The sequence below is a fragment of the Delphinapterus leucas genome, chromosome 16 (genome assembly GCF_059928025.1).
Source record: "Delphinapterus leucas isolate spDelLeu-1000000601 "Yukka" chromosome 16, BTC_Dleu_Yukka2, whole genome shotgun sequence".
Classification (NCBI taxonomy): Eukaryota; Metazoa; Chordata; class Mammalia; order Artiodactyla; family Monodontidae; genus Delphinapterus; species Delphinapterus leucas.
This window is the reverse complement of record NC_143144.1, coordinates 70,814,879-70,838,399: the sequence shown is the minus strand read 5'-3', so window position 1 is coordinate 70,838,399 and position 23,521 is coordinate 70,814,879. Positions and strand designations below refer to the sequence as shown.

Below are 23,521 nucleotides of genomic sequence, written 5' to 3'. Positions count from 1 at the left end.
CTTAATGTATGTACAGTGAGTACATGAGGCGCCATCTGCCTCCCCAGCCCATGGCATAAACAAAAGCCGTCCAGGATCGTTTTGTATAAGAAAAAATGAGAGATTGGCACAACATTGTAAATCAACTATACTTCAATTAAAAAAATTAAATTCAAAAAATTAAAAAATAAAACTCCACTTGTAACAATGGACAGGTCATCCAGACAGAAAATTGGTAAGGAAACACTGGCCTTAAATGACACATTAGACCAGATGTGTGTGTGTGTGCGTGTGTGTGTGCGTGTGTGTGTGTGTATATATGTAATTGTCTTCCATGTCCCAGTACTTCTTAGAAAATACTTAGAGTATGGTAAAATAATGCCCATCACCATGACCCTGAGTAAGAAGAGTTTAAGAAGGCAAGAGAGTGTTAACAAATTTCAGAAAGATTATGATGAACGTAATTTAAAATTTAAACTAGGGGAGGGTGACCTCTCAAATGACATCAGGTAAACAAGAGATCACAGTTTGATCATTTTCCTCTTTTTTTACTATGTCATAAGCTCTTGTTAATGAGTTTTAGATCTTGTATCTCTTTTGTGTCCCCAGGAGAGCTCCCAAGTCAATGTTGACTAGTCCATAAAAACCTGTTAATTGTTGAGAAAACAGCTTACATTAAAAAGGCCCACAGGTTGGCTTTTAAATTAATTGGATCTGACCCCATACCAAAAGAAAAAAAGTTATAAAAGTCATTGATATGTATATTTTATTTGAAACCATTAACGAACTAGAATAATGCTTGTGAATTGGTATTTAACCCCACATTTAGTGATTCCTTCTTTTAACATGTATTTATTAGCCCTTGTTGTGAGCAGTGCAATGTATTTACGTGCTAGGAATATGGTAGAGAGCAAGGCAGGTGTGAATTGTTCCCCTCTGAGGGGTTTAACATTCTAGGGCAGGGCTATACACTAGAACTTTCTGCAATGATGAAAATATTCTACATCTGTGCTGCCCAGTACTGTAGCCAGTTACCATCATACGGCTACCGAACGATTCCAGTGTGGCTAGTACAACTGCAAAACCAGATTTTAAATTTTATTTAATTTTAATTAGTTTAAAAATTTAAGTCACATGTGGCTAGTGGCTACTGAATTGGGCAGCCCAGCTCCAGAGTCCAGTCCTGTGAGTGCAAAGTTCACTTAAACCCTTAGATATCCAGAACCATCTAGCCAGAGTTGATATGGAGAATGGCTCCGGAGGTCCTTCCAGATTCTTGATCATTAGACAAAGACTTCATCAACTCAGATGTTTTAAAGAGATTTTTCAGTAAAACACATTTCCTGCATGTCTGTGTATTCAACTTCAGGATAGAAATCTAAGTTAATCCAGCTTCTGAATCTGAAAGCCCTCTCCCTCTGGGCCTGTTTATGACAGTTTAAATCCCCCTTCTCATCCTAAGGGAAAGTACTTGGCACAAGCCCTGAAGAGAAAGGGGTAGGGGTGGGGAGATTGAGTGCTTCAACTTCTCAGCTGATTAAAGAATTATTGCTGCTCCCACCTGTCTTCTCCACCACCCCCCAACCCATCAACATGCCCACAAACGCACCCACATCTATGTAAGCGCCTTTCTGGAATCCACGCTAATATGTCAGCAGCTTTGAGTCAGGATAGATGTATTTGGCCCTGCATGTCCACTGCATGTCTTACCAGCTGCTGTTTAGGTTTCACTCTGAATAGTTTGTATCCTCAGCAGAAAGAACAAAGTGGAAAGACACAGACACCCTCTGAGGCCTGTCCTAGAGGCATGATGCAACCATTAGGAAGAGGGAGTGGCTGAGAGGTAGCAGCTCCAAATGCCCTGTTGGAAGGTTGAGCAAGGGCAGAAAAGATGTCAACCTGCAAGCTGGAGGGGCCACGTGGAGCTGGGGAGCCCAGGTAATTCTCTTCACATTGCCAGCTCTGGTTTCTTCCCCAGCAAGACTGAAGTGCCCCAGATTCAGGCCTAGGTTATATGATGGCCAAGACTAGCTTATAATCCATTCTCGTTACCTCCTTTCCTCCAGAAATATGCCCAGAATAGGGCTATCTCTTGCAGGGACGGTTGGGTTCATCACTCTGCAGCCCCCAGCTCCACCTTCACTCATGTTCGTCCATCTGGAATCGGGCTGGAATGAACAACAAGGGCAGCTCTGGAAGAGGAAGGTCACAGATGACTCTATGCACCGAGGATGGGTGTGGATGCGGTGGGGGGTGCACAGTGGGAGGAGGGTCTATCCTACCCTCTCTGCTCTGATGAATTACATGTCTGTGAGGCACATGTCCTTTTCGCCTTGGCCTTGAGACTTGCCCCCATCTCTCAGCAGGCTGTCCTACAGTTCTCTTGGCCGAGTAACAAAAAGCTGGGTGTGGGACAGATGCCTCGCTTAGCAGATTTCTGGGCCAGTCACCAGCTTTCCTTGGGGCCACTCCCCAGTGGCAGAGAGCAGAGTGGAAACCAGGCTTCTCTGCTCAGGCACAGGGTTCCTTTCTGGAAGGGGAATGGAGGGGTAGTTGTCATCAGCCTCTTCCAGAACTGTTGAAAACGAAGGGCCTTTTCCTCTCAAAATCACCCTCGTGCATATTCCGTGTCCTGTAGCTTCTCAGAAGATACACCAGCCTCTCCCTGTTACCCTGGGGGGTGATGCTCCCCAGAAGTGCTCCCTGGTCCACCTGCAGTCCAGTCACCTGGTTGTTAGAAGGCAGATTCCAGGGCCCCACAACAGAACTACCAAATCAGAACCTTTGGGTTGTGGGAGATCTTGAAATCTGCCCTGAGACTTCCTTTGGGGAACAAACTGCTCATGTGGGAGAAGCCCCTAGAGCAGGATCTTCGTAACAGGTATCCCAGATGGTTCAGCTGCAGGTGGAACGTTCTGGGACGAAGAGAGGGCCAGGAGCAGCCTCTCTACCCTCATTACACAGGGGAGAGCACGGACTGGGAGCCAGGAGTCCTGTGTTCTCCCAGCACCTCCGTGAGCCACGTAAACGCTTCAGCACCTTAGTCTTCAGGCTCTTCTTCCACTCAGTGCAGAACTGAAGGGCCTGGGAGCTAGTGCTTGTCTATCCATCTCAGCTTAGACGTCTGAGCAAAACAGGAGAAGGACCTCTGGGCTTCAGAGCAGTGTACCCACCCCATTGCTGATTCCCAGACAGTTTTACCTTGATATATATATATATTTTTTTAACATCTTTATTGGAGTATAATTGCTCTACAATGGTGTGTTAGTTTCTGCTTTATTGAATCAGTTATACATATACATATGTTCCCATATCTCTTCCCTCTTGCATCTCCCTCCCTCCCACCCTCCCTATCCCACCCCTCCAGGCGGTCACAAAGCACTGAGCTGATCTCCCTGTGCTATGTGGCTGCTTCCCACTAGCTATCTACCTTACGTTTGGTAGTGTATATATGTCCATGCCTCTCTCTCGCTTTGTCACAGCTCACCCTTCCCCCTCCCCATATCCTCAAGTCCATTCTCTAGTAGGTCTGTGTCTTTATTCCTGTCTTACCCCTAGGTTCTTCATGACATTCTTTTTTTCTTAAATTCCATATATATGTGTTAGCATACGGTATTTGTCTCTCTCTTTCTGACTTACCTTGATATATTTTTAAGTTTCCTTCACTAAGGTGGCTTGGTTTCTACTTATGAAGGCTTAATATACAAATATGTTTATATATATATTATTTACCACACCTGTATTTATTTTTCATTATAAATGTGACATGTGCTGATAGTTAAAAAAAGAGAGAGAGAGAAAAATTCGAACATTATAGAAATGCCTCCCCCCAATGGCCAACTGTGATCACACTTCTCAGAGATGATTCTTATCGACAATTTGATGTATGTTCTTCTAGACAAAAAATGGTATTGTCTTAGCAGCAGCAGTATAACTAACCTTTACTGGGTGCTTACTCCATATCAGGCAATGTGTCAGGGGCTGTTTGTACATCATCCATTTCAACATCATAACAACCCCTGTGAGGGAGGGATTTCTCTCCCCAGTTAGGGTTGAGAAAAAATTTTTTTTAATTTCTTTATTTTATTTATTTATTTTTGGCTGCGTTGGGTCCTCGTCACTGTGGGTGGGCTTTCTCTAGTTGCGGCGAGCGAGGGCTATCCCTCGCTGCAGAGTGCAGGCCTCTCATTGCAGTGGCCTCTCCTGCTGCAGAGCATGGGCTCTAGGTGTGCGGGCTTCAGTAGTTGTGGCTCGCGGGCTCTAGAGCGCAGGCTCAGTAGTTGTGGCACATGGGCTTAGTTGCTCTGCGGCATGTGGGATCTTCCCAGACCAGGACTCGAACCCGTGCCCCCTGCATTGGCAGGTGGATTATCAACTACTGCACCACCAGGGAAGCCCAGGGTTGGGAAAATTTTATATGCACCAACACCAGTCATTTATTTTTGTAAATGTGGGATGATGTTATACCTACTAACTGCAACTTGCTTCTGTCATTCTTAAGAGATTGTGAACATCTTTCCTAATCATTCATGTAGAACCTTGAACATCTGCAGAATGTTCAATTATATGAAGTCATCATAATTAAGCAGTTCCCAAAGGATTTTTGTTGTTGTTGTTACGGATATCTTTGTGTATTTGTGTGAGTGTTTCTGTAGGATAAATTTCTAGAAGTAGAAACAGTAGGTCAATATACACATATAAAATCATTATACAGTATACCTTAAGCTAATACAATGTTATATGTCAATTATATCTCAATAAAACTGGAAAAAAGTAGAGTCTTAACTCCAATCTAGCTTTACCAAAAAAAAAAAAAAAGAAAAAGAAACAGTAGGTCCAATAGGGCATGCAAATGAAAATTTTTTAATACTTTTGTGTACAATCTAGATAACAGAAAATGAACTACATTTGAGTGTCTCATCTGTGTGTTGAAGGTCTTTTCAAATCTAAATCCAAATACAAAGTGAAGATCAGGACATCTGTTTCTCAGAGCTGGTTTTAGATTCTTGGTTCTGCCACTAAATAGCTATGAAACCAGGAGCCATGAAGAAAATATATCATTAAATGTCTGAGGCCTTGATTTCTTCCCGTGTGAAATGGCAACACAGTAAGATCTATTTTCCGAAGGCCTCTTTTGCTCTACCGTTCCCCCATCCTTGATTCATCCTTTAGTTCTCTGCATTTGTTGTCTTATTTATGAAAAAAGAATTGATCCTTTCGGCCTTTTAGGATCAATGAGTTAATGCATCAATTAGTTAAGAACTTTCAAACTTAGAAGTGCTAAGCAGTTCCCTTATTACTTGTAGAGCAAGCAAACTTTGCTGGATATAACCTTAAAATTGCTTCGACTTCTAAAATTGTTCCTTGGTCTTTAAGAAAACAAGATGATTGTTGAATCCAAGAAGTCACTGTGTCTTAGCATTCTGCATGTGATGAATAGCGGGAGGTGTCTGGGAAGGCTGATACGGTACCACATCTCTCTCGGGAATCTTGGCTTCCCGAAATGAATGTTTCCAACTGTCCATTCCCTAACAAAGAAGAGACTGTGTGGACCATGACCTCACAGAACACACAGCACATTTTAGATGAGAAGCTTACCCAATCTCAGTCTGTGGTGTTTGGGACAAAGTCTGAGATAATAAGGCCTTACATTTTCACTGTGTTCCATAGTTATCATCCCACTTGGGCCTCTCAACATCCCTGACGCAATAGCCAGAGATGGGATGGTTATTCCCATTGTTAAGATGCAGATGGAGAAATTCAGAGAGCTGTGCTGACTGCCTGCTATCACACAGCGGTGAGGGGCAGAGCTCAGCACAGAGTCTGGGGCCCATCCTCGCTTGTCGGCAGTGGGCCCCAGCACGTTACTCTCCAGATCCTTTCTGCTGACCCTTTTTAATGGCTAGACTCCTCTCCAGTGTCCTCTCCAGTACAGACGTATCCAGTTTAGAAGGTTTAATACCTTGGTCTGGTAAGTGGCACATACAGGCTATTGCGTGGAATTTCTCTGAATTTGGGATCCGAGCGATGGTGAGTTTTACTTTCTAAAACACAAGAAAGAAGAACATTAAATGACTAAAGACTATCTTTAGGACTGTTGGTTCTCAGTGTCAGTCTGTCCTCATTCACACCCTTTGAAGCTGGTTGTGAGGAAAATCTGGGCCGGAAAAAACCAGGATGACTTATATTGATATATTAATGTGGAAGATGGATTTTTATTCTCTGGCCTCCACTGGCCTGAGCCCTTAGGGCAGATTCCAGAGTACATCAGTCCTGTCCAGATGGGCCCATTTGTACCAAGAAACAAAAAGCCTCTTGAAACAAGAGAATCCAAATAAGACCACCAGACAGGACCAGCCCCTGACAAAATTGGGAGGAGACTGAAGTTCTATGTGTTTCTCCTGCAATCTAGCATCTCCTCCCCTTTCCCATGCACATCTCCTCCCCCTCCTTTTAAAATCTCACATTCTCTCCCCTTCCTGTCCCTACCCACGCTCACCCCAAATTCCCATTTCTGTCAACTTCATTCTCAAGGATGGAAAGTACATCTGCTTGGTTCAGCTGCTGTAAAACATTAGGGGCCTTTGACTGCCCCTCCTTTCGTTCCATATCTTCCCATCTTCCACTATCCTTTTTCCTTTCAGGGACCAGCTATTTGAATTTTTAAAAGGACTGGATATTTGTTTTTAACATAAAGAAATAGATCAGGAATGGTAGGGGTGGTGGGCAAGTTGGGGAGTTTTTTGATCTTCAAATAATCATATTGGTGAACACATGTATTTCTCAATAGCATCTAGGAGAAAGGGGGTCAGGCAGAATGAGCCCAAAAGAAATGCTGTCAGTCCCTCTTATGCAAGTGACTCCACAATCTAGAAGGCAGTCTTGATAAACTGCAGTCAGCAACACCCAGGTGGAGTTCCTCCTGGATCTGCTCCCAGGCAAAAACCCTTTTCTTGGCTTCAGAGCTGATGCCTAGGTCTCTGGATAAGCGTACTGTTTGGTAACTTTCAGAAGATTATATTGAACACTTGGCCGCAGCATGGGTCTTTGGCAGAGGAAATATATTACAGTTACTAGAGCGTTGGGCTGGACTCCTGAAAGCTTCCCTTTGCCACCACACAAACTCCTACCCTAGTCTTCAAAACCCAAGTCAAGCATCCCCTTCTCTGAGACACCTTTCTGGCCTCCCTCAAATAGATTAACTTCATTCTTCCTCTGTGATTCCGTGGTCCTCTGTTCGTATCTCAAGGCACATACTGCACCTGTAACTAGCACATAATATACCTGTTTTATCCACTAATCTGTAAGCTCCTTGAGCTCAGGCCGAGGCCATTTTTGTGGCTCTAGGACCTAGCAGAGAATACAGCATACAATAGACGTTCAATAAATGGTGAGTGAGTGAAGAAATGAATGAGTCCTTTTGCTCTAACACTATTTATGTATCTTAGACAACTCCCTCATTCTTACTAAGTTTTCCCATTTAGATAGTAGGGGTAGTACAATTTGTCTAACCAACAAAGTTATTGTGTGATGCAGAAGAGATAAGACATATTTAATTATAAACTCTCAGAGCTGGAAGAAATTTGAGAGATCTTCCTGTACTGTGGTTTTCAGAAATTCTAAGCCAAGTTAGTGTTTCCTCGAGGTGAGGTAACAGGAAGTTCCAACGTGAAAAAATGAGGAACATACACTGCTGTCACTAGCCGAAGCCCAGAACACGGTCCTCTCCCTCCCCTCTCCTCCTGTCCTGGTCTTAGGGGTCCAAGAAGTACAGTCTGAAAACCAACCCTCTCTCACTTTAGAGAGAAGAAACTGAAACTGACTTGTCAGAGAAGGAAGTGACTTTCCCAAGGTCAAGTGGCATGTCAGAAATAAAAATAGACCAGGAAAGGAGTTAACGATATGGAGACGGCACTAATAGGCAGAAACACGGTGAGTCTTTTAACGACATGCGTACTCGGTCCATAGTCGCACGTTCACTATAATTCTTACAATAAGTCTGCGAGGAAGGTATGTCAATTTCTAAGATTTGGAAATGGAGGCTTAAAAAGCCAAACCTGGGGGCTTCCTTGGTGGCGCAGTGGTTGAGAGTCCGCCTGCCGATGCAGGGGATGCGGGTTTGTGCCCTGGTCCTACATGCCGCGGAGCGGTTGGGCCCGTGAGCCATGGCCGCTGAGCCTGCGCGTCCGGAGCCTGTGCTCCGCAACGGGAGAGGCCACAACAGTGAGAGGCCCACGAACAGCAAAAAGAAAAAAAAAAAGCTAAACGTGTTCAGCATTCCCCAGCCGATAGTACAAGAAGTAATAGTAACCATACTGAGCACCTAATATGTGCCCGTCACTGTTGTAAGCATGTTATATATTATCTCATTTAATTCTCCAATAACTAGCATTATCATTATCCCTAATTTTACAGAAGAGAAGATTGAGGCACCATTTGGTTAAAGGAGGTTGGATGTAAACACTGAGCCTGCCTGATTCCATTGCAAGCTCTTTTTTGCCATGTCATGCTGCATCTGAGGTCTTGAACCCAGCCGTTCAGTCTCCTAGCCCACTGCTCCCTCCAAATACTACTTGATACAAAAGAATTTTAAAAGGGTCCTAAAATAACATTCTTGTTATTTAGAAGTATCTTATGAAGTGTTATTTACACTGCTTATTCTCTTATTTACATATGGTGGCTGCGGATTGCAGAGTCTCATTTGTCTTCAGAGCACAGCACTGTTCAGACACCATCCAAGACCTTGATCTTGTTCCTTCTTGCCCTGACCAGGGCCAATCAGCAGGACTCACCTCCCTCTCGATGGACCGGCTGAGAAACAAGGAAACCTCCTCCAGGCTCTGGGGCTTCAGGTCATTCACGGCCAAAAGGTGATCTCCGTGAAAAAATAAGCATCCCAGGTGCGGGGGGCCATCCCACTGAGCCACACTGCAACGGGGGTACAGCATCCAACACAAGAGTGAGACGGTGCTTGCTGGGAGTGCGGGGCACAGATGGAGATACAGATGGGGCTCCCCACTCTATTCTACCACTACTATTACTAGCTTCTTTAGCTATATTGCGCTACATCTGAAGTAGTCGAACTCTCTTTTTCTGTTTGGAATTTTCTTTCCTCTATCATTACTCTTGGAGCCTGAGTCTTCCTCCAAACTCCAACTCCAATGACACTGCCTCTCCAAAGCCCTCCTACATTACCCTTCCTTTACCTTAATTAATCTCTTCTGCCTCTGGACTTCTACTGCATTGTCTGAGCCCCTCGCTTATTGTATACTCAGATCAAATGCATTTTATATTTACTTGTTTATGCAGCTGTCTTTTTCAACGGCTTTGAGACCCCAGAAGTATGGAACCACCTTAAAAAAAATGTTTTTTTATAACCCCATAAACAGAAGATGTTACGTTCTGGGTTGGCCAAAAAGTTCGTTCCGGTTTTTCCGTAAGACGATACGGAAAAACCCAGTATTTAAAGTGAGCACACAGTGAATATGTCATGCAAAAATAGATGAATTATTAGATGAGCAAGCTCAGGTGTAGAGGAGTCCATAGTTTCCGTCAAATATGTTTTGAGCCTTAGATTGTGGGAAGTTTGGAAAAATGGCAGGTTGTGGTTCCTGCCCTCTTACAGAACTTATAATTGATGTGTGATGTTTACATTAACAAGCTTTCTTCTATTCTAAAAATGTAATCTTCCATCAAAATGAATTACAAGGTCTTTAAAAGAATGTAGAATCAAACAAACAGTGATCATTCTAAGAAAATTCTCTGCCACACAATCTTCTGTGTCTGAGTCCCTGACCAGCAGGTTTTTACGTGATGTCTAGAAGTCTTCGACCCTGGTATGCCATTTTCTTTTAGACCTTAGATTCTTGTTGACCTCACTGACTTCATTCATCAAATACTCACTGCTCGTTGTTTGGCAATGATTTCCTTGGACGATACGTATTCCTGCCCACTTTTCCTCACTTTCAAAAAATCAGAAATTTAGTGCCTCCTGGACTTTTGGGTCCTCCTATACCCACCTATCTCCCAGCTGTCCCTCCTATACAACAGTATCCTTATTTCTGCCTCAATCAAAGACGTTTTGTGACAACAGCAGCACGAGAGTCCGAGTTCTCCAGGCAGTTTTGCCACATACAGTGCTTCAGGATATAATGACTGTCTTCATATCATCCAACCCCATTTATAATCAGTAACCCTCAAATCTCCTACCTACCATATCTGTCCTGCAGCTTCTCTGAGAGCAAGATGGTTTATGATGTCAGGAGGAGAAAGGAACATGTTCAGCTTCTCCACTTGGATTTCATCGGGGATGTTACTACAAGACATTTGTAAAAGTCAGGCGACTCTCTCTGGCTCTGAACTGTACCTTCTGAATGGACTTTGGCTTCCGACATCTGAGACGGTATTATGCCATTAAAGATTGTCCAAAACATTTGGAGAAGGATAAGAATTTAAGTTACTCGTTAATGCCCTCCTCCACCCCCTTGGGATGTGGTAGCGATGGTAGACAATGGAAAAGGAGTAAAAAATGGACGAAGTTCATTATATATCATGTCAGTTTGCACACTTCTCCACAGAAGGAGACATTGAAAAGAGTTAAAGTTGAGAACGATCTCATCAAATGTTCTTGGCATCATTTAAAACCTGAAAGTTCTCCAGCCTAGTCTACAACCAAACCTCATGTGACTTGCATGCCTGTCATTTTAATAGTAAAATCTGGGTGATATACAACCCAGGTCAGGGTGATCCAAGGTACCAGAACCTGAAAGAACAGAATTTTTTAAAGTATTTGAAAATGCCACTCACAGCCCAGGGGACTGCTCGCTGCACTTCCAACTCTGGTATTCACTGTCCTTGGTTACTGTATCAGTGAGAAGGGCAAGCTGGACAGATTCTTGGCTGAGTTGGAGATTAAAATGTGAATTCTGAGTACAAATGGAAGCCTGCCTTGCTCTACGGACCCATAAAATTTAAGAAATGAGAACTTTACTTGATTAGTATAGACAATTGCACAACACTTAGTGAGGCCGACCCCTTTTTGTCATTCGTGATCTGCGCTTCCGTATTGGCAGGTGAAAGACAAGAGCCTGTTCCTGAGCCTTGTTCTTGTGGGTGAAGCTCCCCATTCAGGATATCTGCCAGGGTCTGGGATTCCTCTTTGCCATCAGCAGACTTATGGGACGACTCTTCGGAAACACTAGAGTACAAGAAGTTAACACAAACCCTTTTTCAGCATTATCTATTTACAGCTTTCCGTGGTGTGTGAATCAGATTTAAGTAGCTAACAGCCATGTGAAAACTAACAAGGTTTTGAAGTATGTCCAACCATCAGAATCCCAGCTACAGTTAGAACCAAATCCAATAAACTTTCCTTCTAAAAATGGACATGGGACCAAAATAGCCCTTTACATTGGGAGGGTTTGGAGAGACAAAGTGAGCGTGTGAGAGACGTAAATGCAAAATAGAAAAGAACTGCCCCGGGAGACAGAAAATGTCCCCAGGATGTCACTAATGGTTTTCTATGGGTAGAGAAACCATTCTCACGTTCACTTGTTTTGAGATGACTGAATGGCGTGTTGAGCTTGGTCTATGGTAATGCTTTTGTATTATTATATCAACGATTTAAATGATCTGGCAGCAACTGTTCTAGAACAATACATTAGCTAAGATCAAATTTTAAGGTATGGCAGTTTTACTTACCAGGATTTCATGGACATGTAATGACACTCAACTGCCTTGGAGACCTGGTCTGGACTACCAGGTCCAATGGGTTCAATGGGTTCACCAGAATTACTGGCAGCAGTAATATTATCCAGCTATAGACAAGAGGCAGAGACGTAAGGATGTGAGTCTATCAATAAGCCAGGTACCTTGTCACCCACTACCTTATGGCTCTGGTCCCTGAAATGGTATGTCTACCATTGGATGAACAGTGGTGCTCATTCTGGGGGAATGAACCAGTAAAGCTTCTGGCAGACTCCAAATCTGCTTTCTTCTCTAGGATTCCCCACGTTCCTGATACAAGGGTCCTATTGGAGTAAATTGCTGTCCATTGTTCTGTTTCATCACTAGGCACTTAATGACATGAACTCTTTTGCCCAACCGATACTATTATAAAATCACGACACCTGAGTGGGTCAAAGGCTCCGACATAGTGCACAGCTGGCCTCGGGCTACTCTGCTCACAGGCAGTCAAGTTACTTCAAGGGGCTGTAAGGATTCTAGAAAATACTGTCCTCTGGGGATTCTCCACTAGCTTGTTGGAACTAAGTCATTTGGGGCAATGGTTTCTCAAAAACCCTAAGGGCTTCCAATTGCCTACCTAACAAATTAACCATGAACCATCACTGGAACACTTCTTTCCAGTCAAGCCAGCCCTCCCACTACGCCCCTACAAATGGTGTTCTTCTAGTGCCCATTTCATGCAGTTTTCTTCCCCTTTTCTCTTTTGTCTAATGAAGCTGTATTCAGGCCTGGCTTGAGGTCCCACAGCCCCCTCCGATCACCTCAGCCACTGCCAACCTCTCCCTTCTCTGAACTTCTACGACACGGTGTTGTACTTAATTTTTGTGGTGGTCTTCCAGCTTAGTTTTATCTGCCTTACTAGACTTTGCATCTCGTAAAGTACCTAGCAAACGCCGGGCATACAGCTAGCGCTCAGTACCACCTGGCTGGTTGGTTGGACTGTCATGAAAGACTAGTTGCCGTCACCATGTCCCAGAGAGCACTGGCATGAAAAGCGGGGTCCTGTGGTCAAATGAGCTTGGGGAATGCTGTGCGTTGTATCCTGCTTGGCTATTTATAATGCACCACTGCATACTAAAAAGGTTCTGAGACTTCTTCAGTGAAGAAGCTTGTGTAACTTACTTTGATTTGGTGTTTCCAGAACTTATTTCACCTCAGAATGCGTCTCATGTATGAACACGTCACCATCTTATAGAAAAACCCAGTTTGGGAAATGCTGCCCCCCTCCCCCCAATTTTGCCTTCCTACTTCCCATTTCCATTCTCTTCTCTCTACTGTCCACCTTGAATATAGCTGCTGGGTTAATAGTACTAGAAGAGAATTCGGTTTTGCCCCTTCCTAACTGAGAAGCCACCACTGCCCCTTGTCCTGCCTGCAGCATGAAGTTAACTTGGCATTCAAGACCCATTATGGTCTGGCTCTTTTTTCTGGTTGCTGTGGGGTTTTTCCCCCTAATATGCCACTCACGCTGGATTAGAGCTCAACTGAACTATTCATCATATATGTTGTCAAATGCCATTTTGTGTCTTGAAGCCCTCCCTGACTCCAGTGGAGACAGAAAATGTGTCTTTATTTCTATTGCTTCCAGAGCTCTTTTATTTTTTTAAAAAAAGTATTATTTTATTGAAGTGCAGTTGATTTACAATGTTGTGTTAATTTCTACTGTACAGCAAAGTGATTCAGCTATATATATATATATATATATATATATATATATATATATATATTGGGTTGGCCAAAAATTTCGTTTGGGTTTTCCATAAGCTGTTATAGAAAAACCCAAATGAACTTTTTGGCCAACCCAATATATATGTATATGTGTGTGTGTGTGTGTGTGTGTGTACACACACACACACACACACACATTCTTTTTCATATTCTTTTCCATTTTGGTATATCACAGGATATTGAATATGGTTCCCTGTGCTCTACAGTAGGACCTTGTTGTTTGCTTCCAGAGCTCTTTGACCATGCCTCTGGTGGAGCATTGTCAGGTGGTAACTGGTAAGACTGTGAGCACTGAGGGCAGGCGTGATATCAGGTCCTTTCTGGTAGCCACCATGCCTAGCACAGTACAGGATTTGCACACAGAAGGCACTCAGTAGGGAATTCCAAATGATCAATAGACTGGTTGGTATATGCCACACAATTTATCACCCAAGGGTATTGTTGTTTCTGCTCATATTATTATTATCTCTTCCTAGAATGCAGAAAGACTCCCCAGATCAATCCCTCAAGTCCAAATTTTGCCTATCATGTAAGGTCAAATGTCATTCCATGGAACTTTCCCTGGCCTCTGTCTGGAAGTCAGCTTCCCCGCCTACCACCCCTCATGCCCTCTGAGCATTTTACGAGCATCTCTCTTCAGCATGGAGCCCTTTCTGCCTCGTGTCATGGTTGGTTCCTATTGAAGTGTCAACACTGTGAGCACATCACCTGTGTCTGATTCTGAAACCAGCCTAATGCCTCAGAAACAGTGCCTGGCAGGGGCTCAGTAAATATTTGTAGAAGGAGTAAATGATTAGTAAACAGAAGGGGTTACCTCTAAAAGAATACTTCGAGGATTAATATAATGACTCTCTTCTTCTGTATCTTGAGCGGTCTCTGACAAGAAGGCATGCGGTAGATGAGCTTCTCTGAGTCCTGAAGACCTTTTTTCCATTAAATGCTGAATAAAGAGATGAAGACAGAGTTAATGCTTTTTCTTTGTCTTTGCAAGAGACAGAATTAAGCCACATGTTTTCTGGAGAAGGCATAATCGATTAATTGGGTTGAGAACATCCGAGGATCTTCCAAGGTTACATCTAGAAGCCCACACAACTTGAACTTGCTTCTTGAGTCTGGGTCACCACTGATATAAAAATATAAGCCCATCTTTCAGGTTTTTCTCTATTATTGGGTCCTGTAACTCAGAACAAGTAATTCTCTCCGGTGGATGGTGTTCTAAGGTCCGCCACTGAATCCTCCACCCTCATCTTTTCCTAGTTTTCATTCCGTGCCATCTGAGAAGCTAATTAGCCCAGGGTCAAGGCACTGCATCTTTTCCCTTTCCGCTCAGTGTTCCTCTTTTGTGTTCTGCTTATATAATTCTACTGTTTCCATAGCAATGCAATTTTGTAGCATCGATCATGTGATAGTATGAATTGTAGGCTTCAAGGTGATCTAGGTTCAACCAATTACTGCTTCCCTCTCTAATAGATACAGGACAGTACAAAGTAGCTGCTTTGCCTGGCAGGAAAATTGTTATAAGTACAATTCAGTTCTTCCAAGTACAATGCCTTAGAGCAAGCGGGGGGGGGGGTGTTGAAAAAACCCTGAATGTTCTCTAGGAAGTCCTTGAAAGAAAGTGATTAAAAAAAAAAAAAAGATGTATTTAAGTTGTGTCCGTTTTTCTAGCTCCAAGTTCACGAAGCCAGGTCATGCTGAGTCTGGGATGAGGAAGGGTTCCCATTTTATTTTAGAAACAGCAACAACAACCCCAACAAGGTAGGTGGTTCTCTTAACTGAAGCTGGTTGGAAAATCACTGGATTGGAATACATAGTATGAAAAGGCAAAATGACCAATAATATTATCTCTAGGGAGAAGGGGTACAGGAGTGAAAAGCTAGAGGCATTTACTGAAAAGAGTTATCTTTCTCAACCCCATTTCCTACCACCTTTCCTACAAGTACCAAATGAAGTGTTTGGCCTGGTGCATTTGATATGCTACATAAGGCTTTTAAAATAGTTGGAGAGCTTCCAGCTAGATAAAACAGGAGGCTATGCCCTATTAAGATGTGCCTGGTACCCAGGGAAAAGGCAAAGTCAGTGGTTACATCTCTAAGGGACAAAATAGCATCCATGGCAGAAGAAAAAAACCACTCAGCCTGTTCATTAATAATATCCAGAATTGGGAAGATTGCAAATCCAAGAGAGCTGAAAGCACAATTACAAATCATTTTCAAGGGGCAAATGTATTATTTTTTTTTCCTCCAATGGACTTCATTAGAAATGAAGTCACACACACACACAGAGAAGCAAGACTGATTTGGGTAAATATAGGAAATAATAAGAACTCTGACTTTGCCTCAGGAGTACAGATGGTCAAGTGGTGTTCGGGGAATTTTTTTTACAGAAGTAATCTTTGCCCTGTTGGTGAAAGGAGGGAAAAGGCTACCATCCAGGCTTTTGTTTAGCTGGGGGGATCTCCACCCGACATACCCGATGTACCTGGATGCATATCAAAGAGCATCCAAAATGAATGAATACATTTAGATGTAGGCAGGGCAAGCAGTAAGGCTCATGATGGTAGGGGAAACAGACTAAATATAGGATAGATCATAGGACTAAGAATCATTCTTTGGTGGATTAGGCTTTGAGGAAGATGTCAAATACATTGACTTCTGAAGCATCAGCTGGCTCCCAGGCAGGGCGTCCTAAGAGAGGTAAGTCCGATTACCATGTCTGGAAGACTTTTTCTTGCTGTGGTCGTGCTGACAGCCTCCGGTGTGCAGGAAGGACCAAGGAGAGGGATGGGGTCTGAAGAGGGCCTTCTATCACCAAATGAGAGTTTCTCCTGCTTATCAAAAAGGAATATTGGAATCAGGGCATGATTGATCTCTTGTCTAGAATGAAGCAACAGCCTGGTCATGGGGCTCTCTGCTTCCAGTCTTTGACCACTAACATTTATACTGCTGGCCAGCATTCTCCCGTTTAGACAAGAGCTGGTCTTGTGTCTCTCCTGTTCCAAAACCCTTGAGGACTCCCAGCATGGCCTTCAGAGATGCTCTAAGTTTCCCTCAACCTGTCTTTTCAACGCTGTGTCCCTCTGTACCCCACCCCTTCACTCTAATCATTAGAGTACTTGTAGACACACTTTGCTTTCCCTTCTCCTTGGCCTCTGCTTTTGTTGTAAGCATGGAACAATCTAGAAACAATGTCAAAACGATACCTAGAGGCCAAAGTTTCATTTATAAAGGTCTGTCCTAAGAAAGGACTTAGGTAAATTAGCAAAGGTTCTTATGAAGTAAATAAACAACTTAAAATTTCTGGCACTTACATCAAAGAAACCTTATATTGAAAATATAAGATAGGTAAAAAGCATGTTTTTTAGAAACCACCCTGGACTTAGTCATTCCAAAGGTAGCTGTTATGTACCTTGAATAACAATGATGGAAAATACTGTAGTTTCCGCTACTATTAAAAAATGCCACAGTTAGCTTTCACTCCTCCTACTCCAATAATGAAAATTTGAAGTGTCTGTATTTTAGCTCTCTTGCAAAACACAAAATAATTTTTTTCTATTGTTAGTCATAAAAATAACAAGGATGTACATTTTCTCACTTATTTATTCCTTGTATTAATGCCAGTTGCTAAGGAGGGGAAAAAAATAGCTCACATTGTTTCCTTGTGAAAGAGGGCTTTGTTCGGGTGACCCGCTATTTTATCAGTGAAATAGTTACCCCTGTATTCTGGCGTGCTGCTTTTATATTCCGGCAGAGTGATGACAAGAGAGAGACCCAGTCTTTAATCTTCTCCCTGTTGATAGGAATAAACTTTCAGCCGGCATGTGGCAACAACGGCGCCTGCGCTCATTTTGAACCGGAGGGGGATTCTTTTATTAAGATTGGACAGGCAATGGGGTAGGTACCAGGGAAATAAGGATCTTTTTCTTTTTTTTTCGCTGTACGCGGGCCTCTCACTGTTGTGGCCTCTCCCGTTGCGGAGCACAGGCTCCGGACGCGCAGGCTCAGCGGCCATGGCTCACGGGCCCAGCCGCTCCGCGGCATGTGGGATCCTCCGGGACCGGGGCACGAACCCGTGTCCCCTGCATCGGCAGGCGGACTCCCAACCACCGCGCCACCAGGGAAGCCCCAGGATCTTTTTCTTGAGTGGCTTAAATGCACCCCCCCGCCTTGGATCCTTACCACCTCCATGCTAACACACCAGAATTAACCCTCATGCCACCTCTGTGAGCAAAGCTCAGAGAAATGGGAAGAAAAGTGGAAAGTAACAGTATAATCACAGGGTTTGGAGCTTTTGGCTTTGAAACGGATTTCTTTTGTGTTCTTAAGTGGCCCCTTAACCTGTCAGCGCCATTTGGTGTAGCTATTTAGATGTGCCTCCCTTTAGGGAGTGCACGTATTTAAGGAGGTATTTGAACAAATGTATATAAATTACATCTTCTTTCTATTGACTCCCGAGACAATTGTAAAGAAAGGTTTTCGCCTGGGGATTGATCTGCAGCAGATCAAATCTCTTCATATGGATACTTGGGCTTGAGCATTTGTCACCTCCTCTGTACAGCTGCCTTCTCCAACTTTAGCCTCTCTGTCAGGCAGATAATCGTCCACAAAGCATCCATTTGCCATCTTCGCTAGCACCAGGAGCCCCTCTTAAAAACTGAAGACTCCTTCAGGGACGAGCATAGCCACTCCCTAATATATGTGCCTTGGGTAGATGTTAGTGTATTGGTTTCTTGTACATAAAATGTATCTGCGGTGATGGTGACAGTTATGGGTTGAATTGTGTCCCCCGCCTAAATTCACATGTTGAAATCCCAATCCTCAGTACCTCAGAATGTGACCTTATTTGGAAGTCAGGTCAGGTTGTTGCAGACGTGATTAGTTAAGATGAGGTCAGACTGGAGAAGGGCGTCCCAATCCAATATGACTAGTGTCTTTATAAAAAGGAGAAATTTGGACGTAGAGACGTGCACATAGGGAGATTGCCATGTAAAGACTGGAGGTTTGCTGCCACAAGCCAAGGAACTACCAGAAGTTAGGAGAGAGGCCTGGAACAGATCTTCTCTAGAACCTTCAGAGGAACCATGGCCTACGACACCTTGATTTCAGACTCCTAGTCTCCAGGACAGTTAGACAACAAATTTCTGTTGTTCTAAGCCACCCAGTTTGTGGTACATGGCTATGGCAGCCCTAGGAAATGAATACTGTGATTTGTCAAGGTATTTTAACACATAATAAAGACTGCCAAGATGGTGTTTAAGGTTGTGGCCATGGGTTTCCAGTCAAGGCATGTTTATTGTGTACCGGTTTAAAATGTTTTTGTTTATTTGTTTGTTTTTTATTTTGCATACAGGAGACACCCTGTGTTATCTTACTACTTACCTGTCATAGCCAATGAGGAAGTATTCCCTGTTAGTGGCCCTGATCGACATCACTTCGTCATGATGGCAGCTAAACATCTTCTGTACAGATTGCATTTTTTCATGGTTACTGATGCCGACTTCTATACTGGAACTTCTGTTAGATATAGATATAAAGTATTAAACAGATGCAAATACAAAATTAGGAAAAAATTGACTAATGGTTTTTATTAAGTTTCAAATTGAATAAAACTTTAGATCTGTTTGATCAATACTTTGAAAATTGTCCAATAGTTTTAGAAAATAAGTTTAGATCTGGTTTATCACTGATTGAAAATACTTTGTTCAGCCTAAAACTTAATTCAGAATTCCTATTTCAGTTAGACTCTTAGTTCCACAAATTAACGTTTTCTAATCTTTTTTCTATTTTGCAGGCAACACGTTAGAATTTGTTATTATAAACATTTTCTTGATTGGATACGCACTGATCAATTTCAATAGAACCTCGGCGATGATGGTCTTTGTAATAGGAAAGACTAAAGCCCTTTTCCCCACTCTTTGACAGGATGAAAAGCCGCTTTTTCCAAGAGGTCTGAAAAATGAAAACATTTTGCATCTCAGTTAAATCTCAAAGGAAGAGAAAGGATTTTAAAAATGCTCATGAGGCTGGTGGGAGGCCTGTTAAATCTTTGTGAATACTTACTGCAGAGAAGAAAAGCTGAGGAGGTGGTGATTTAATAAAGTAATCTTGTTTGCAGACTTCATTTTCATAATATAATGTAAATTGTTTGCCTAATAAAAGAAAGTGAACAGGACTCAGTCTGTTCCCTATAAATTTCTGAGAAGAACTGCTTCAATTGGAGAACACTGTTTACCGCTGGAAAGTTCTTCACATTATTCAGTTATGGAAAAACACATCTATAATAGGCCAGGAGAACAAAAAACCCAGGACCAAGTGTGTGATTCTTATTCATCCACTGTCGGGACCTTTGTTCAGATGACATTTAGAAGCTCTTTAATTCAGCTCACACCTGTCTGGCTCTCCGGATGCCGGTGGCTCTCTAGATGTGAGCAAAGATTTGTCTCCCTTCCTGTTGAACCACCAGCCGCAGCAGCAAGATAATTCTGCCTTGACCTTGGACTTACCAAACAAAAGCAAAACCACCTGCTATTGAAAATAAGGTGGGAAAGTGGTTAAATAGGAGCTTTCTGAAATGTTAATTGCTTCTCTGTAAGGATGGACATGTATAGGCAGTTTTGATTTTTTCTATATTTTTGAAAAGGTCTGCAAGAAATATGTACTACTTTCCTTATCTAGAAAAAATTAATGTTGTTAAAATAAAATTTATTTTAAAAAGAAGACCTTGGTTTTGCTTTTACATCCAGGCTATAGTTCTAGTTCATCCATGGTTTGGTAAAAGACAGCCTTTACTAAAGAATTAGCACTGCTTTATTAAGTGAAAACAGAATGAAGATTAGGTACTACAGCTGATGGAGACATTATGCTCGTATCCAGTAATTCTCAGCCAGCCGTCCTCACCTTCCCTGCCTCTCCTCCTTCTGCAGCAGCTCTACCTGCTGCCCCCGTTCTTCCCACCAAGGAAGAAAAAAGGAAAGAGAAAAACAGAAGGAAACAAAAGCAAAAAGTTTTAGCTCCTTTATTTAATGGTTGTGTGGCTTTGGACAAATTCACAGATTTATTTACTGAACAAATACTTACAGAACACCTTGAATCACTAAATTTCAGTTTCCTCATTTGTAAAATGGAGGTGAAAAATAAAGGAAAGCCAAGAGCATCGTAGCCACTGCAGTCCCTGACCGACAGTGCACCCTGAGAGGAATTCAGGATGAAAAGCAGGATGCGGCACTCTGTGATCTAGAAAAACAGTCCCCATAGATAGTCAGAGGTATTTCAGGAAGAATTTTAATGAATCCAAATCCTTGCAACTTCCCGTACATAGATGAGCACTAAAATCATTAACTTGAGGTATCTGTTCTTTGTGACTAACAGCAATTTTTTACTGAGATGTATTCTTTTTTTTTTTTTTTCTTTTTGCGGTACACGGGCCTCTCACTGTTACGGCCTCTCCCATTGCGGAGCACAGGCTCCGGACACGCAGGCCCAGCGGCCATGGCTCACGGGCCCAGCCGCTCCGCAGCATGTGGGATCTTCCCGGACCGGGGCACGAACCCGTGTCCCCTGCATCGGCAGGGGGACTCTCAACCACTGCGGCACCAGGGAAGCCCTACTGAGATGTATTCTTGACTGAATGTATTTTCTAGCCAAAAGTCATACATAAGCTGGTTTCCCCCTACCTCTTCAGAGCGGTTCCCTAGAGCTACCGAGAGGCTGTCTCCCCAGTAGGAGACAGAGTGGAGTAAGAGAACAGAGTGAGTAAGAGAGGAAGAGTGGTATAAGATGAGGCTGCAGATGAATCCTGCAGCACCTGGTAGACACTAGACCATGGTACAGTTTGCATTTATTTTAAAAGCAATGGACAACACCATCCATGGATTAGCCTTGACCAAAAAACACTGAAACAACCTCATCAACCCTCTAGATCCAATTTGTAGGAAATACAGAAAACAGAGAAACATGCTAAACACCATACCAGGGATGTGATCAGCAAAATTCAGTCTCTAGGGGAACTTCTAGGACAAAATCTCAGTATTTTCACCCTTGGATAGATCATTTTTGGCCCTGAACATCTCCACCTCGATTTCCCATAAACTTCTTTCTCTCATCCTTTTCTCTCAGGTGCCCTAGATCACTTGGTGGCACCAACATCTATCTAGCCTCCCCTCCTAGAACACTTAGAGTCCTCTTAAACTTTCACCCTTCCATCACCCTTCTGTCCAGTCAGTCATCAGTCATGTCCATTTTACTTCCTGGATCCACCCCTATCTCTCTGTTCTATCACCACTGCCTTCAAGACCTTCATACATTTCAATACATTAAAGTCACATGAATTCAAGGCCTGCATATGTTTTTGACTATACTGCTTTGGTAACTGTCTAGATTGACCCTCTAATTCCATTCTTGGCATCTTCAAAACCATCCTTGACATAGCCCTGAGAGTAAATGCCAAATCTGGCCAATTTTGTACTTTGGGCAAAGATGAAATAACAGGAACTGGATTTACTCTCCTGTCTGAAACACACAAAAAATACAGAATATATAAATTAGTTGTTTTCAGGACACTAGTCATAGGCAATAAAAGTCATAGATCCCTAAGAGATAGGAAACAAACTTGGTGAGCCCTACAATTTCCTTGGCGGAGTTTCCAGTCCACAGCACAGGAAAGGGGAACTGAGGTGAGCCCAGGTGGACCCCTGAGCGGAGGAAACAGAGCTGAGAGTTCAGGGAGATCAAGGCAGCTAGAGCTCATAGGACAGAGGGAAGAGCCGCACAGAGGGAGAATCCCAGAGACAGTCACAGGGTCCCCCTCAAGTATTCAAGAATACTGATCAGTATACGTGTGTGGGGAAACTACCCAAGGCCAGAGAATGAACCATCAGAAAAAGTTAGAGGGAAGAGTGCCCAGTGCTCACTGGGCCAGAAAAAGTGCCAGTTCCGTCCAGCCAAACTGGCAAAAATGATCATTGATGGGGGACTGGGTAGAGTACTCAGGAAGGTCTTGCCTCAGTAGTGGGCAATAATTAGCTCTGGGCTGAGGACTGCTCCAGACCTAACAAATCATAAGAGCAAGTCTTAAAAGGATCAAATTGTTTCCAAGGAAGTTAACTGCATCCCAGAAAAAAGTTCAAGATTCATAGAAATACAAAAATATCCAGCACCCAACAAGGTAAAATTTGCAAGGTCTGGCAACCAATCAAAAGTTACCTGGCATGCAAAGAGACAGGAAAGCATGACCCATAACGTGGATAATCATCAATCCTTCAAAACTGGCCTAGAACTGACACAGATGTTAGAATTAACAGAGAAGTTCATTAAAACAGTTATTATCAACTGTATTTTATACATTCAGGAAGTTAGAGATATAGAAGATATAAGAAAGATCCAAAGTGAACTTCTAGAGATGAAAACCACAATGTCTCAAAAAAACAACAACAACACTGGATGGGATTAATGGGACTAAAACAAATGGAGAGTGAAAAAAGAACCCCAAACACAAAAGAGCACTGGTGCATCGTGGGACAATTTCAAGTTTCAGGTCACTGGATTCCCTGAAGTGGGGGAGGGAGACAGAAAAAAATATTTGATGAAATAATGCTGAAAATTTTACAAATTTAAAGAAAACTATCTCAGAAATCTCAGCAGGTCAGGCACCCCAAACACAAAATATAGGAAGAAAACTCTAACAAGGAACATCATAGCCAAATTGCTCAAAATCAGTGATAAAGAAAAACCTTAAAAACTGTCAGGGAAAAAAGAGATAATGCGTACAGAAGAAAAAATAAGGGTGACATTAGATTTCTCATCAGAAACAACGCAAGCAAAACAACAACATCAAAACCCAGTGGAACAACGTATTTAAAGTACTGAAAGGAAAATAGTGTCATTTTAGAATTCCATAGGCAGCAAACATAAATTTCAAAAACGAAGGCAGTTTCAAGACATTTTCAGACATGCAAAAGCTGAAAGAATTCAGCATCAGGAGGCCTGCATTAGAAGAAATGTTAAAGGAAATCCTTCAGGTGGAAGAAATGATGCCAGATGGAAATCTGAATTTATACAAATGAATGAAGAAT

The 23,521-nt window shown here is 42.7% G+C and overlaps 1 protein-coding gene and 1 long non-coding RNA gene across 5 annotated transcripts in view; one reads left to right on the top strand and one right to left on the bottom strand.

Annotated features, from left to right (window-relative positions):
• Nucleotides 1-855: 855 nt before the first annotated feature.
• On the top strand, nucleotides 856-21,128 carry LOC111172298 (uncharacterized). Of its 2 annotated transcripts, none has more exons than XR_016388168.1 (3): nucleotides 856-7,911; nucleotides 8,673-8,849; nucleotides 15,121-21,128. It is a non-coding gene; the product is annotated as an uncharacterized LOC111172298 (long non-coding RNA). The 2 variants fall into 2 exon arrangements; XR_016388169.1 differs by having other exon boundaries at nucleotides 857-7,911; nucleotides 19,374-21,128.
• The window catches only part of PLEKHS1 (pleckstrin homology domain containing S1), a 40,353-nt gene continuing 21,651 nt past the window's right edge, over nucleotides 4,820-23,521 (bottom strand). For 2 of the 3 annotated variants that reach the window (XM_089898197.1, XM_022568717.2), the window contains 11 exons: nucleotides 19,512-19,600; nucleotides 19,294-19,400; nucleotides 18,831-18,965; nucleotides 17,166-17,241; nucleotides 16,163-16,279; nucleotides 14,267-14,392; nucleotides 11,680-11,795; nucleotides 11,012-11,176; nucleotides 10,193-10,294; nucleotides 8,772-8,907; nucleotides 4,820-6,023 (listed from right to left, as the gene is read on the bottom strand). In XM_089898197.1, the coding sequence (XP_089754323.1) occupies nucleotides 5,844-6,023; nucleotides 8,772-8,907; nucleotides 10,193-10,294; nucleotides 11,012-11,176; nucleotides 11,680-11,795; nucleotides 14,267-14,392; nucleotides 16,163-16,279; nucleotides 17,166-17,241; nucleotides 18,831-18,965; nucleotides 19,294-19,400; nucleotides 19,512-19,600 (1,349 nt within the window). In that variant the 3' untranslated portion in view covers nucleotides 4,820-5,843. Of the gene's footprint in view, nucleotides 6,024-8,771; nucleotides 8,908-10,192; nucleotides 10,295-10,969; nucleotides 11,177-11,679; nucleotides 11,796-14,266; nucleotides 14,393-16,162; nucleotides 16,280-17,165; nucleotides 17,242-18,830; nucleotides 18,966-19,293; nucleotides 19,401-19,511; nucleotides 19,601-23,521 lie in introns of all 3 variants that reach the window. The other variant, XM_022568715.2, reaches the window with a different exon arrangement.